This window comes from Mirounga leonina, unplaced genomic scaffold (genome assembly GCF_011800145.1).
Source record: "Mirounga leonina isolate KUSES-001 unplaced genomic scaffold, KU_Mleo_1.0 Mir_454, whole genome shotgun sequence".
NCBI lineage: Eukaryota > Metazoa > Chordata > Mammalia > Carnivora > Phocidae > Mirounga > Mirounga leonina.
In genome coordinates, this window is record NW_023270763.1 from 15,678,778 (window position 1) to 15,693,876 (window position 15,099).

Genomic DNA, 15,099 nt, shown 5'->3' on the forward strand with positions numbered 1-15,099 from the left:
AGTGTTGAAATGAAGAGGTTCTCGGGACGGGAGGGGGGCACAGACGGGAGATCGGGTAAGTGGCCGTGGCTGTGAAGCAGAGGATAGAGGCCGAGTTGCTGGCACAACAGCGCAGTCCCAAGGGAAGAGGAGTTGACCAGTGGAAGGGAGGACATCTCGGCCAAGAAACCCTGGGTGGCTCAGTCCTTAAGCGTCTGCCTTCGGCTCGGGTCACGATCCCAGGGTCCTGGGATCGAGCCCCGCATCGGGCTCCCTGCTCCGCGGGGAGCCTGCTTCTCCCTCTCCCGCTCCCGCTGCTTGTGTTCCCTCTCTCGCTGTATCTCTCTGTCAAATAAATAAAATCTTAAAAAAAAAAAAAAAGAAAACAACTTAAAGGTCTGGGTCAGGATGGGCAATGTATCCTGGGTAAGATATAAGAGCCACAGGTGTACCTTGAAAACTGCAACCAAGAGGGGGTAGGCAGAAAGGGAGCTAGACAGTGAGAGAAGGGGGAGGCACAGGGAAGAGTAGAGGCCCCAGCCAGCAAGGCGAGCATTTGACGGACAGTGCAAGAGTCTGCAGAGGCCGAGAGGAAAATGCCCTCAGGACTGGGTAGCTGGGAGGTCTCTGTTACCCAGGCCGGTCTCTGCATAAGAGGGGTGGGGGCAGGAACTGCGCTTCTTGGAGGCAAAGGAAGCATTGGAGCTTAAAGGGTGCAGTTTTCTGACTGGGGGGAATATTTGAACATGTTAATATGTCAAGGAGCCGCCAGGGAGGACACAAAGGGACCCTGTGGATGGAGGAATGGCAACAAGGTTTCTTGGAGGCCAGTGAAAAGAAGACCAAGGGATGCAGGACAGGAGGCCAGAGGCTGTGTGGCTGAGCAGGTTCCTGATCTCAACTGGCCAATGCTTAGTGAGCCTGTAAGAAACTGGAGAGGCCCAAAGGGAGGCTGAAGTGAGCTTTCCCCAGGGCAGAAAGGACATGTCCCAATCCTCCGCTGTAGGAGACAAGCCTCTTCAAGCCAGTGGTGTCACTGTACCCTTGTGACTTCACACAGGGTCTCCCAACTTCTCAGTTAATCCAGAGACAAATGCTTTCACATGTATTTCCCTGAGATGTAAACCTGGTAAGTATTTCTTGGGTTGACCGTGCTTTTGTGCTATTTAGTATTAGGCCACTTATTCTGCATTTTTTTCTCCACTATCCTCTTGCTCCAGAGTTCCATTAACCCAGTGCTTTTTACTGGGCGAGGTACTCTTATTTCACAGGTGTATAGCTTAGGTTACTCAATGCCATAGAAGAAATACTGGGCATATTCCTGGAGCATAATTTTTACACCAAGATTATTTGGAAAGGTATCTTAAGATAAAAAACAATAGAGTGTATGTAAGCATTTTAAGTATTTGAGGTTTTTGAGATGGCTTGTATAGGTGTCCTGTCTCTTCCAGGATAACGGGTTCCATATAGCTTCACCCGTGGGAGACATGCACACCCTTTTGCTTGTTGGAAAATCATCTATCCTTTCCTCTTTCCTTATCCAGCTCAGTTTAGGTCTTAGGGCCAGTCTTTGAATAAGTCTGTCTCCTTCCTTCTGATCTTTCCCCTTCCAGTCCCATTCTCTACATGATGCTATTACTTTTATAGGAGTGTGAATCTAATTATATCATTCTCTTTAGAAATGTCAAATAACCCACAACCACTTAAGTGTAATTTCCACCTACTTCTCTTTTTTTTTACACGATAGAAGTTTATTAAGCAAGGATACAGAAAAAGCTCTCAGGAGAGGGGTCCTGACAGGGTTGCCCTCCGCCTATTCCTTTACCTGAGCTCCACTCGTGTTCAAAATGTCCCAGCAGTCCTCATCAGCTTACAGAAGACCTTGGTTATGCTCCTTTCTCTCATACTTTCAGAATTTTACACTGTTCCCTCTGCCTTGAATGCCCTTTCCACAACCCTCATCTACTAGCCTGGAGACTGCTCCTTTAAGATTCAGTTCTAGCACTATCTAGTCTCTTCCGGGGAAGTTATCCTTATTTCTTCCCTACCCATATGCTTCTGTTTGCTATTAAGGAAACCATGCATACCTCACTTCCTAGATTATGAACCTTCAGTGGGTGAGCAGTGCTTGTGGTTACTGTTGAAACCCTGTGCTTATATAATACACATATTAGTTGAGGTTGAAACATGCTCCAAGTCTCTTTCTAGGAGCTAGGAAACTGAAATATGTAACTCAAGTGTGTCTTCAGGTCAAAATCTAGGTTCATAGTTTATTAATAAGCAGCAACAAAACTGAAACTCTCCAACTCAAATGCATAGTGTGAGCTCTAAAACTTCATCAATGTATCGGATTTTATGAATTCAGTCCTATCTAATCTATGCTAGAATACAGGATAAAAGAAAAGTGAATTTTCAAGTTTTATTTTCTATGTGTCAACATTCATAATACAGACTTTAATCTGATAAAGTCTGACCCCAATCAGACTGTTGATTATTTCGATTTGTAACTGATTAAATCAGAGAAAAAAAAATTTAATTTCGAATATATGCCACCAAAAATAAAGATTCACTTAATGCAGTCTTATTTGTTTTATATCAAAAGATTTTTCCTCCCCAAATAAAGATTCTAAGATAAATTCAAGATTCCTTTGAATGGAAAAAAAAAAAATACACCTTCTAAAACAGCTTACAAAACAATGCAGGGGATTGCTAGGCACACTTACTGTAAGAGGAAAGTGTGTTCAATGAAAAGGAAATTGAAAACATGACCTTAACCTTTTATGAGAATTTAACAAGGCCTTTGCTTCATTTACCTTTAGCTATTCCATAAATACCGGAAGAGAAATTGGACACTTTGTTATGAAACTTAGAAAAATTTCTTTTTTCCATAAAGCAAACTTATAAATCCCTTTGGCTCCTTCTTCCAATCCTCCTTCACTGTGCTGAAGAGCTATTGAGTTCTTCCAGATTTTTGGTTAGGCAGGTGGTTTCCAAGCTGACTGGGCTTTCCAGGTAGGTAGTTCCTGCACAGGGTTTTCCAGTCACCGGATCTATAACTTGTCCAACTTTGAAAATGATCTCGGCCAGTTCATGTTTCACATGCTTTGTTCGTGGAACAGGTAGAGCTTTGAGAAGCACAATATCCCCAACTGTGCACTGCTGAAGAGCATCGTGAGCAAAGTAGGTTTTACGCTTATTAAAATACTGTTGAAAGAAGGAGGAACAAATCAGTAGTTCCCATCTGTGATCTGACAATATAGTATAGAATATGAAAGAGTAATGCACAGAAAACAAGCTGGGACTTGGGGAAAAGAGATAATATACTTAGGAGGCTTCTAATACAAAAATTAGCTGCTTAATTTCTGGAAAACAGTATATTTTAGAGTGGATCATGTCCCTGAGCTCTCCAGCCTATTACCCTCAGTATCCTTGTCTATCAATCATCATCCTTCTTTACCCTTATTTAAACTCTTCCTTCCTAGGGGAGCCTTCTCTCCAGCCTATAAACATGCTACTTTCACTTCTAGTTCTGGGCCAAGTCACTTAATCATTCCCCATCATAAGCTCAGTTTTTTTTTCCCCAACATAAAATAAGGCTCCAATATCTCCATCTCTAAAGTTAACCAGAGAATCAAATGTTATACATAAAACACTTAGCTCCATGGGTGGCTCGAAGTACTGCAAACAAGCCACAGATGGTCATAAACAACCTTGCTACAGAAGGTATTCTCATTCTACATATGAGAAAACAGGCTCTGGAGTAAGGTAATGGGCACAGCTAGTAAACAATAATCAATATTCAAGCTAAGGTCTTCTGACTCTCAGGCCAATGATCATGCTGCCACTCTTCAGCTTGCTCCTGTGTTGTTGTTAATAAAAGGCCACTTTATTTTGCTCCTTAACCCACCTGGTGCCCCCTTCCCTCAACTCTGTCACCTCTGGGGGCACCTGGGTGGTTCAGTCGGTTAAGTGTCTGCTTTTGACTTGGGTCATGATCTGGATCGCGTCCCGCTTCGGGCTCCCTGCTCAGCAGGGAGCCTGCTTTTCTCTGCCCCTCCCCCTGCTTGGGCTCTCTCTCTCTCTCAAAAATAAATAAAATCTTTAAAAAAACAAAAAACAAAAAAACCCCAAAAAACCCTGTCACCTCTGCTCCTGTGTTTTTGATCCTAGATAGCAAAGAGCATTTCTACCTTCCTGTGTGCCCAACCTTGAATGCAGAGCCATCCCTGCACTTTCCTCTTCCTTCCTTGCACATCTAACAAATCAAGGACTCTGACTCTTCTTTCTGAAATCTACTTTTCCCACTCCATTCCCACTGCTCCAAGGACTATTCAGGTCCTTATATCCAGTTCTAGACTTCTGCAATAGTCTTCTTACCCACTTCCTTACCTCCAGTTCTCACCCTATGTCTCCAACTCTGCCTTCCTTTGCTTATAGGAAGAAATCCAAAAGTACCACATCCAAGACCACTCTCAGTCCAGCTCCCAGTGTTCCTGCATTCACTCAGCAACAGTCAATGCCTACTTAGGGTCAAGCTCTGGGCTCAACCTTGCCAAACCACTTGTTCCTGCAGTGTCATGCCCTTTAATGGCTAAAAGAGCTTCCATAAACCACTCACCATGGCCAGAATGACCCCCCCAAACCCGTCCTTTGGATATAAGCCTTTCTGAGATTCAGCCCAAATGAGTCTTAACTGAGGATGCTCTCCTTCAGCCATGTGGGAAGAAACAGGTGTCCTGCTCTCTGCTCCCAGGACTTTGCACATAGAATGACTATAGCAGTTATCAGCTGAGTTGAAATTAACTCTATGTGTCCCCAGAATTTGAGAATGAACCATGATCAATTCACTTTGTTATACCCACAGATCAGCGCAGTGGCTGGTTCACAGCAGATGCTCAGTGCATCTGTACTAACAGGGAACTGTTTTTCTGCTTAGAACCCGTAACATGCTGTGACTTATCAATGCCATGTGAAAAAGGGACATCCCTCACCTTTAATAAGTAGGGATCCAAAACAAGTCTGGTCACTCTCACTTTAGCTGTTTTTTGCATTGCTGTTCCAATCACCTTCCCCACGATCCATTTGGCATGGACGGATGAACGAACTACGGACATTATGTGGCTTTGGTCACCTGAAAAACAAATTTCAAAGTGTAATTTGCTGGTTGTTACGACTCACCAAATGAATTTTGTTACTAGACCTGCTGAAGTTCAGAAACAGTTTTTGTTGGCCTTCCGGAATCACCACTCTAGAGATGCTTACACGTTTCACTATTTCCTTAGCCCAACCTCTCACCTTCATACTGTTTACGGAGCTGTCGTTTTAACCTAAGCCTCTATTTCCCCCTGTGCAAAACGGGAATAAGAACAGGATCTACTCACAGGAGCGCTTTCAGGGTTTAACCTAGAAGGCGCTCAACAGCGCTAATAAACGTGGGTCTTTACTGGTGTCCCTTACTTCTTTCCTTCCGCTGGGCCAGCCTGTCCCTGAAGGCTCCAGCCCCGCTACTCGCGCGCTCACGGCCTAGGCGGAACGGCCGGGGGCGTCCTCCTCACCGGAGGACACCTTCACCTGGGACTGCTTTCTCGATCAGTCAATGCTGAGTCCGTCCGGCCGGACCTGGGGTAGGATGGGATCACTGACCCTCCCGCCCCGCACTACCCCGGGATCAGGCCCCTCGCCTCGCCGCCAGGTTCTCACGCGGGTGGCGTCTCGCTCGTCCGAATCCAGCCCCGACAATTGCAGGGCTCGACCCGCGCCCACCTTCCGGCTCTGTTTTCCCGGCGCGTGTAGTCCGGATGGGCGGCCGGAGCGTGACGACGTCACGTCCTTACAAGGCGCTGCGCCCGGGACGCCTCCTCTCATTGGCCGCGTGTCCCATCAGCGGAGGGTAAAGGCATGACTCCGCCCACTCCCCCTTAAAGGGAACCGCGGACCGTGGGTAAACGCGAGACTTGGACCTGCCCTTTTTCCACGCGCGGAGCCGCTGGAGCGTGGAGGATTCCGGCCTTTCATTGAACTCTTCCATTCGGTTTCCTCTTCTTCCGCCGAGCTCCCAGGCTTGGACAAGGCCTTGCAAATCAGAGGAACCTCATTCATTCATCAAACACGGAAACATCGGACACTGCTCAATGAGGAGACTTAAGCATTCTACGCGCACAGCTCCTTTAAAGATAAACTTCTGTAGGTTTTTGTGCCCAATTTGATTTTAGGTGTTATTTCTCAATATCTACGAGACAGAGAGAAGTCCAGCGTGGGCACATATTTATGTGTGACAGTTATGAAGGAGTTCGATGGGCCGTGAGCAGGCTGCTTGATGGCGCCTTCTCAGAGGGAGGACTGGGAATGTATTAGGAAATTAAGAGAAACAGAAAACAATAGGCTACTGGCACAGACAATTTGAGGGCCCAAATATGGGTATAGTGCGTTGTCTTTAATCATTGAAACATCTTAGTGACTGGTGAGGGAAGACTGGGAAAATAAGAATTCTCCCACACAGTCTGTCCAACACTCATTTCTTTCTTAGCAAACAGGTATAGAACACTTCTTAGACTCTGTGCTGGGCAAAAAGATGAATCAAAGGAGACTCCCTCTCTCAAAAAGGCCACAGTCTAGTAGGGACAGGTGAGTAAAGAAATAAGTGTAAAACAACTGTAGGTAATGTGAACCTTGAGAAAGGAATGCATACTTTTGTGGGGAGGAGACTTGATCAATACATAGCCCTTGACCAGGGGCTATATGGCTTGAGAGGAGAGGGACGTGGGATGTGGGAAGGGCATTTGAGGCATAAAGGAGAGCATGTGCAGGGGTGCTGGGTTGTGAGAGACAGTAAGATGAGCAGGAGGTTGATATTGCCAGGATATACGGTCAGGAAGAGAACGGCAGGGATCTAAGTTGGTCAGAGATAGGCCTCTACCTAGGAAGCATTTATTGTTAAGGGCCTGTCCTCACTTTTTGTTCTAAATGATGAGAAGCCTTTGAGAGATATGAATAGTTTTGCTAGCCTTCAACATCATTGTGATAGGAGTGTGAAGGAGAGAACAGAGGTTGGAGAGATTGGAGGCTAGATGCTTTGTCAGCGGATGGTGAAAACCTAAATTGCAGCAGCGGGAATGAAAGAAAGAAAGTGGGTTGGAGAAGTGATTGGGAAATTGGCCGTGTGAGGCAAGGGGACAGAGAGGTGGTAAGAGTTCGTGTAAGTATGGCATAAACAACAGAAATTTATTTTCTCATGGTTCTGGAGGCTAGAAATCTGAGATCAAGGAGCTGTCAGGGTCAGTTTCTGGTGAGGGCTCTTCTCCTGGCTTGCAGATAATCACTTTCATGCTATGTCCTCACGTGGCCTTTCCTCTATGTGTGCACAGGGAGAGAGAGCGCAGACAGACTGGTGTCTTCTTTTTCTTTTACGAGAACTCTAATCTTATTGGATTAGGCCCACCCTTATGACCTCATTTATTTATTTTAATTTAAAAAAATATTTTATTTATTTATTTGACAGAGGGACACACAAGCTGGGGGAGCGGAAGAGGCGGGCTCCCCACTGAGCAGGGAGGCCGATGTGGGCTTCGATCCGAGGGCCCTGGGATCATGACCTGGACTGAAGGCAGACGCTTAACCAACTAGTCACCCAGGTGCCCCTGACCTCATTTAATCTTAAATACCTTCTAAAGGTCTTGTCTTCAAATACCATCACATCGGGGGTTAGGGCTTCAACATCCATATGAGTTTTGGAGGGGGGGACGACACAATTCAGTCCATAACAATAAAATCAAAGAAGCAAAGTAAAAGCCTTGCAATCTTAAATTCGATTTGGAAATACAGTATGAACTCATGATTTATTTTTCTCAAAAAAAGTTTTTCCTAGAAAGCCTACAAACCCAGTATCAATCAGTTCCAAGCACCCAGATTGTGGTATTTATATACCATTTTTCTCTGAAAGGAACAAAGGATCCTTGAAAAATCACTGACTTCAGGTCTGGAGCAGGAAGTGTGTGAGTTAAACTTGGGACATCTTGTGTCAGAAATCAAGAGAGCTATTAAAGGTGAATGGGGTCAGGTCAAAAGTCAACCTGAAGGAGTTCCCACTGAACTAAGATGAAATTATGTGAGGCTAAAGAGAATTATAACTGCAATGGATTGAAAACCATAAAATATATGAAAATCCATGAGTTCATAATGGTACCTAAAAGTAAAGCCTCAAAATGGTACCTAAAAGTAAAGCCCCTAAAAATGGGTGGCTCGGTCGGCTGGGCATCTGCCTTTGGCTCAGGTCATGATCCCAGGGTCCTGGAATTGAGTCCTACGTCGGGCTCCTTGTTCAGCAGGGAGCCTGCTTTTCCCTCTCCCTCTGCCTACTCATTCCCTGCTTGCTCTCTCTCTCTCTCTGTCAAATAAATAAAATCTTTTTTTTTAAAAAAAGTGTGACCTGTGACCAACAAAGAATAACCAGACCCTAGGGGGAGGTGGGGCATTGAAGCTGTTATCACTAGTCCTTGCTCAATGGTGATATCAATAGAGATGTTAAAAAGATTTAAGTTCCGGGGCACCTGGGTGGCTCAGTCAGTAAGCGTCTGCCTTTGGCTCAAGTCATGGTCCCAGGGTCCTGGGATCGAGCCCCGTATCGGGCTCCCAGCCTGGCGGGGAAAACTGCTTCTCCCTCTCCCACTCCCCCTGCTTGTGTTCACTCTCTCGCTGTATCTCTCTCTGTCAAATAAATAAATAAAATCTTAAAAAAAAAAGATTTAAGTTCCCTGGTTAGCTTGCTTCTTTTTTAAAAAAATTTTTATTAACATAAAATGTATTATTTGTTTCAGGGGTACAGGTCTGTGATTCATCAGTCTTACACAATTCACAGCGCTCACCATAGCACATACCCTCCCCAGTGTCCATCACCCAGCCACCCCATCCCTCCCACCCCCTTCCACTCCAGCAACCTTCAGTTTGTTTCCTGAGATTAAGAGTCTCTTACGGTTTGTCTCCCTCTCTGGTTAGCTTTCTATAAAAGATCAATCCTAAAGGCCCTCACTGGCAACCCTGTCGGGACCCCTCTCACTCTGGAGGGCTTTTTCTGTATCTTCACTTAATAAACTTCTATTATCTTCACTTAATAAACTTCTATCGCTTTACTCACTCTCCTTTGTCCCAAGATTCATTCTTCGACTTTGTGAGACAAGAGCCTAGCTCTCCTGCATCACTTTGGTGCTGAACCCAGGATCACTTCCACCGAAGGGTGAGTAAAAGTGGACTCTTTGCTTTCCTGGGAGACGTCTCTCCCTTAGATGACCTCTTCTCATAAACAGCAAAGCCGGGCACCTGTTGGCCAGTTAAAGGTGATTAAAGGCCAGTTAAGCGCTGCTGCCAGTCTTAAATCGCAGGTGACAGGCTTCTGGACAAAGGTTTGGTCAATCCCACTTCCTCAAAAGAAGGGTCTGTTGGCCTAATTTTAGGCAGTTCTGCTTTCTCCCTTCATTGGCTTTTTTTTTTTTAAGATTTTATTTATTTATTTGACAGAGAGAGACACAGCGAGAGAGGAAACACAAGCAGGGGAAGTGGGAGAGGGAGAAGTAGGCTTCCCACTGAGCAGGGAGCCCGATGCGGGACTCAATCCAGGGACTCCAGGATCACGGCCTGAGCTGAAGGCAGTCGCTTAACCAACTGAGCCACCCAGGCGCCCCTTTCTCTTTTCTTCTTGACAAGTCTGGTCAGTGGTTAATTGACCTTATTAATTCTTTCAAAGAACCAGCTCCTGGTTTTGTTGATCTATTTTATGGTTCTTTTGATTTCTATTTCATTGATTTTTGCTCCAATCTTTATCATTACTCTTCTCCTGCTGGATTCAGGCTTTATTTGCTGTTCTATTTCCCGCTCGTTTAGGCGTAAGATTAGATTGTGTATTTGAAACTTTTTTTTTGTATCTTGAGACAGGCCTGTATCGCTTTTTGCTTCTCTCTTAGGACCACCTTTGCTGCATCCCAAAGGTTCTGAACTGTCATGTTTTCATTTTCATTTGTTTCCATGTATTTTAAATTCCTCTTTAATTTCCCAGTTGACCCATTCATTCTTTAGGAGGATGCTCTTTAACCTCCATGTATTTGTGTTCCTTCCAAATTTTCTCTCGTGATTGAGTTCAAGTTTTAAAGCACTGTGGTCTGAAAATATGCAGGGAATAATCCCAATCTTTTTGTACTGGTTGACAACTGATTTGTGAGTCAGGATGTGATGTATTCTGGAGAATGTTCCATGTGCACTCAAAACAATGTGTATTCTGTTGCTTTAGGATGAAGTGCTCTGAATATATCTGTGAACTCCATCTGGTCCAGTGTGTCATTCAAAGCCCTTGCTTCCTTGTTGATCTCCTGCTTAGATAATCTGTCCATTGCTATGAGTGGGGTGTAAAGTTCCCACATTGTTATCAATGTGTTTCTTTAATTTTATTATTAGTTGGTTTATATAATTGGCTGCTCACAAATTTGGGGCATAAATATTTACAGTTGTTAGATCTTCTTGTTGGATAGACACCTTTATTATGATATAGTGTCCTTCTTCATCTCTTATTACAGTCTTCGGTTTAAAATCTATTTTTTCTGCTATAAGGATTGCTACTCCAGGGTTCTTTTGATGTCCTTTAGCATGATAAGTGGTTCCTCACCCCCCTTACTTTCAATCTGAAGGTGTCTTTGTGTGTAAAATGAGTTTCTTGTAGACAGCATATTGATGGATTTTTTTTTTTTTTAAACCAATCTGATACCTATGTCTTTGATTGGAGCATTTAGTCCATTTACATTTGGAGTAATCATTGAAAGGTATTAATTTAGTGCCATTGTATTACCTGTAAAGTCACTGTTTCTGTAGATTGTCTCTGTTCCTTTCTGGTCGTTGTTACTTTTGGGCTCTCTCTTTGCTCAAAGGGTCCCCTTTAATATTTCTTGCAGGGCTGGTTTAGTGTTCACAAATTCCTTTAGTTTTTGTTTGTTCTGGAAACTCTTTATCTCTCCTTCTATTCTGAATCACAGCCCTGCTGGATAAGGTCTCCTTGGCTGCACATTATTCCCATTTAACACATTGAATATATCATGCCAGGCCTCAGTGGACAAATCTGCTGCCAGCCTTATGTGTTTACCTTTGTAGATTAAGGATCTCTCGTCCAGAGCTGCTTTCAGGATTTTCTCTTTATCTCTGAAATTTGCAAGCTTCACTATTTTTTGTTGAGGTGTTGAATTAGTTTTGTTGATTTTGAGGGGGGTTCTCTGTGTTTCCTGCACTTGAATACCTGTTTACTTAGTCAGATTAGGGAAGTGCTCAGCTGTAATTTGTTCAAATAAACCTTCTGCCCCCCACTTCTCTCCTCCTTTTCTGGGACCCCTATTATTTGAGTATTATTTCTCTTTATGGTATCACTGATTTCTTGAAGTTTCCCTTCATGATTCAGTAGTTGTTTTTCTAACTTTTCTTAGCTTCCTTATTTTCCAGCATTTTGTCTTCTAGATCACTGACCCTCTCTTCTGCCTTGTTTATCCTCACTATTAGAGCCTCCATTTTTAACTGCATCTCAGTAGTAGCATTTTTAATTTTGGCCTGATTAGATTTTACTTCTTTTATTTTTCCAGTAAGGGATTCTCTACTGCCTTCTATGCTTTTTTCAAGCCCAGATACTATCTTTATTATCATTGTTTTGAATTCTAGTTCAGACATCTTTTGTCTATCCATATTGATTAATTCCCTGGCAGTGAGTACTGCCTCTTATTCTTTCTTTGGGGGTAAGTTTCTCTGTCTAATCATTATGTCCAGAAAAGAATAGATGAAAGAGAGAAAAGACAAAAATAGCAGCCACAACACTAGAAAAATACAAATAAAACAAACCAGAAGAAAACAGAAACAAAATAAGAAAAAAAAAAATCAAAGAAAAAGTAAAACAGAACAAAATGATAAACTAGATCCTTTGTTTTGGTCTGTTAAGAGAAACTAGATCCCAAATAGGAAAGAAAGGAAAACTTATATAGACACAAAAATAAAATAAAATAAAATAAAATACAATGAAAGGAAACCAAAAATAAAAAAATAACATGTGTATAAAAATAAAAATTAAAAAAGAATTTAAAAAATGAATTGATAAAAGAAGAAAATAGCTGAAAAAAACCTGAAAGACTAAAGAATAATAATAATAATAAAACCTCACAAGTGCTATATACTGTTTTCCCCAAGAACTGAAGTTTTGCAGTTCTCTATGATCGGTAAACATGGTATTATCCGGTTGTTCCTCCTGATCTTTTGGGGAGGGGCCTGTTTCACTGATTCTCAGGTGTCTTTGCCCTGGTGGTATTTCACTGCCCTTGCTAGGTGGCCGGGCTCAGTGTATGCGGCTCAAGATTGCACTATGTGGCATGTTTTTGATCCCTGAAGGCTTTCAGTACTGTTGAGGGGAGGGGAATGAAATTGGCAGCACCCAATCTCTAGCCCTGTCTGGAGCTGAAATTTCGCACCTCCCCCCCCCATCTCTAGTGAACCCTCACAGAAAAGCAGTCACTCTTGTCTCCTTGCTGTCTGTCTTAACGCTGTGTTCACCCAGCCTATGAGCATTTTTATCTCAGGCATTGGACCCAGTTTACAGTCTCCAAACCTTATGGATTCCTGCAGCGTGGACCTGCGCTCTTCCTCCTGGGGGAGGAAAGGGGGTTCTCACAGCGGTTCTGCCACTTTCTGGGACCCTGCTCAGAGAGTGGTTGCCCAACTGTGTCTCCGTTCATGGTTTATGGCAACACTGAATGGAAAGCCAGTGCCTAGACTTGCTGTTTTCAGCCAGCTTCCCTGCTCTGATGCTTGGGAACTCTGTAGCACTCAGGTACCCATTCTTTTTGTGACCCCAGGGATCCTGAGACCACACTGTCCCAACTGGGATTCTTCCCTGCTCTGCCACCTGTGCACCTTTAAGCCAGGAATGTCCCCAAGTGTAGCAGACTCCTTTAAGTTCCAATTTTGTGCTCTATTGTTTATAACACTTTCTGGTAGCCTGCTTAAGAAAGCTCCCTCCCCTCTATGGTTTACCTTCTGATATATCGCCCTGGATTCATGTCTCTTCACCTCCTACCTGCAAAAAATGGTCACTTTTCTATTTGTGGAATTGCAGCAATTCTTTTCTCAAATCTCCCATTGATTTTGCAGGTGTTCAGAATGATTTGATAACTAGCTGAATTCCCTGGACCAGATGAAATTAGGGCCCCCTATTCCTCTGCCATTTTAACTCCTCTCTCCCAGAGGTTTGTCAATTTTTTTTTTCAAAGAACCAACTCCTGGTTTCAATGGTCTGTTTTTTGTTTGTTTGTTTGTTTTAGTTTCTGTATCATATATTTCTGCTCTAATCTTTATTATTTCCTTCCTTCTGCTGGTTTTAGGCTTGTTTATTATTCTTTTTCTAGCTCCTTTCGGTGCAAGTTAGGGTATTTATTTGAGATTTTTCTTGCTTCTTGAGGTAGTTTTGTATTCCTATAAAGTTCCTTGTTAGAACTGCTTTTCCTGCATCCCAGAGTTTTTGGACCACTGTGTTTTCATTTTCATTCCTTTCTATGTAATTTTTCATTTCTTGTTTTATTTCCTGGTTTACCCATTTATTATACAGTAGCATGTTGCTTAACCTCCATGTATTTGTGGTCTTTCAAGATTTTTTTTCTTGTGGTTCACTTCTGGTTTCAAAATGTGGTCAGAAAATATGCATGGCATGATTTTGGTCTTCTTGTATTTGTTGAGGTGTCTTTTGTGGACTAATACGTGATCTCTTCTAGAGAATGTTCCAAGTCCACTTGAAAAGAATGTGTATTCTGCTGTTCAGGGATGGAATGTTCTGAATATATCTGTAAATCCATCTGTTCCAGTGTGTCATTCAATGCCATTACTTCCTTGTTGATGTTCTGTTTAGATGACCTGTCCATTGCTGTGAGTGGGATGTTAAAGTCCCTTACTATTACTGTATTATTATTGATTAGTTCCATTGTGTTTGTTATTAACTACTTAATGTATTTGGGTGCCCCTAGATTGGGTGCATAAATATTTACAATTGTTGTATCTTCTTGTTGGGTTATCCTCTTTATTATTATATAGTGTCTTTCTTTGTCTAGTGTTATGGTCTTTGTTTTAAAGTTTACCTTGTCTGGTATAAGTATTGCTACTCTGATTTCCTAAGGCATCCATTTGCATGATAGATGTTTTTCTATCTTCTCACTTTCAATCTGCAGATTATGTCTGAAATGAGTCTCCTGTAGGCAGCATATAGATGGGCCTTTTTTTTTTTTTATCCATTTGTCACCCTGCCTTTTCTTTTCTTTTTTTCCCATTCTTAATACAGACCAGGCAAAGGGTCTGGGCTGGGGTGTATATGGGTGGGTTTACTCTGCCTCCTCTTTCTGTACAGCCAGTGTAAGAACACAGCATATGGTAAGCACCAGGAGGCTTAACCTTATGTGTCTTGATTGAAGCATTTAGTTCATTTACATTCAAAGTAATTCTAGATAGATAGTTATTTATTTTCTTGTTTAAATCCACTAAGTTTGGGGTGCCTGGCTGGCTCAGTTGGTAGAGCATGTGACTCTTGATCTTGGGGTTGTAAGTTCGAGTTCCACATTAGGTGTAGAGATTACTAAAAAAATAAAATCTTAGAAAAAATAAATCTGGAAAGAAGATGTGGTACACACACACACACACACACACACGGATATTGCTCATCCATAAAAAAAAAAATGAAATCTTGCATTTGCATGACATGGATGGAGCTAGAATGTATTATGCCAAGTAAAATAAGTCAGTCAGAGAAAGACAAATACCATAGGATTTCACTCATCTGTGGAATTTAAGAAACAAAAAAGATGAACATATGGGAGTGGGAAAAAAGAAAAAAGAGAGAGGGAAACAAATCATAAGAGACTCTTAAAGATAGAGAACAAACTGACAGTTGATGGAGGAAAGTGGGTGGGGATGGGCTAGGTGGGTGATGGGCATTAAGGAGGGCATGTGTTGTGATGAGCACTGGGTGTTATATGTAAGTGATGAATCACTGAATTCTATTCCTGAAACCAATATTGCACTGTATATTAACTAACTAGAATTTAAATAAAAAATTGAAAAGAAAAAATA

The 15,099-nt window shown here is 42.6% G+C and overlaps 1 protein-coding gene and 1 non-coding gene across 10 annotated transcripts in view; both read right to left on the reverse strand.

The window, feature by feature from the left end:
- Positions 1–2,384: 2,384 nt before the first annotated feature.
- MRPS17 (mitochondrial ribosomal protein S17) overlaps positions 2,385–15,099 on the reverse strand; it is a 97,817-nt gene continuing 85,102 nt past the window's right edge. The window contains exons 4-6 of one of the 9 annotated variants that reach the window (XM_034988769.1): positions 5,944–6,051; positions 4,971–5,110; positions 2,385–3,183 (exon numbers count right to left, since the gene is read on the reverse strand). In XM_034988769.1, the coding sequence (XP_034844660.1) occupies positions 2,914–3,183; positions 4,971–5,110; positions 5,944–6,051 (518 nt within the window). In that variant the 3' untranslated portion in view covers positions 2,385–2,913. Of the gene's footprint in view, positions 3,184–4,970; positions 5,111–5,360; positions 5,825–5,943; positions 6,052–15,099 lie in introns of those variants that run through there. The other 8 variants (XM_034988776.1, XM_034988774.1, XM_034988775.1 and 5 more) reach the window with 8 other exon arrangements.
- On the reverse strand, positions 14,290–14,420 carry LOC117999699. The gene has a single exon (XR_004676312.1). It is a non-coding gene; the product is annotated as a small nucleolar RNA SNORA51 (small nucleolar RNA).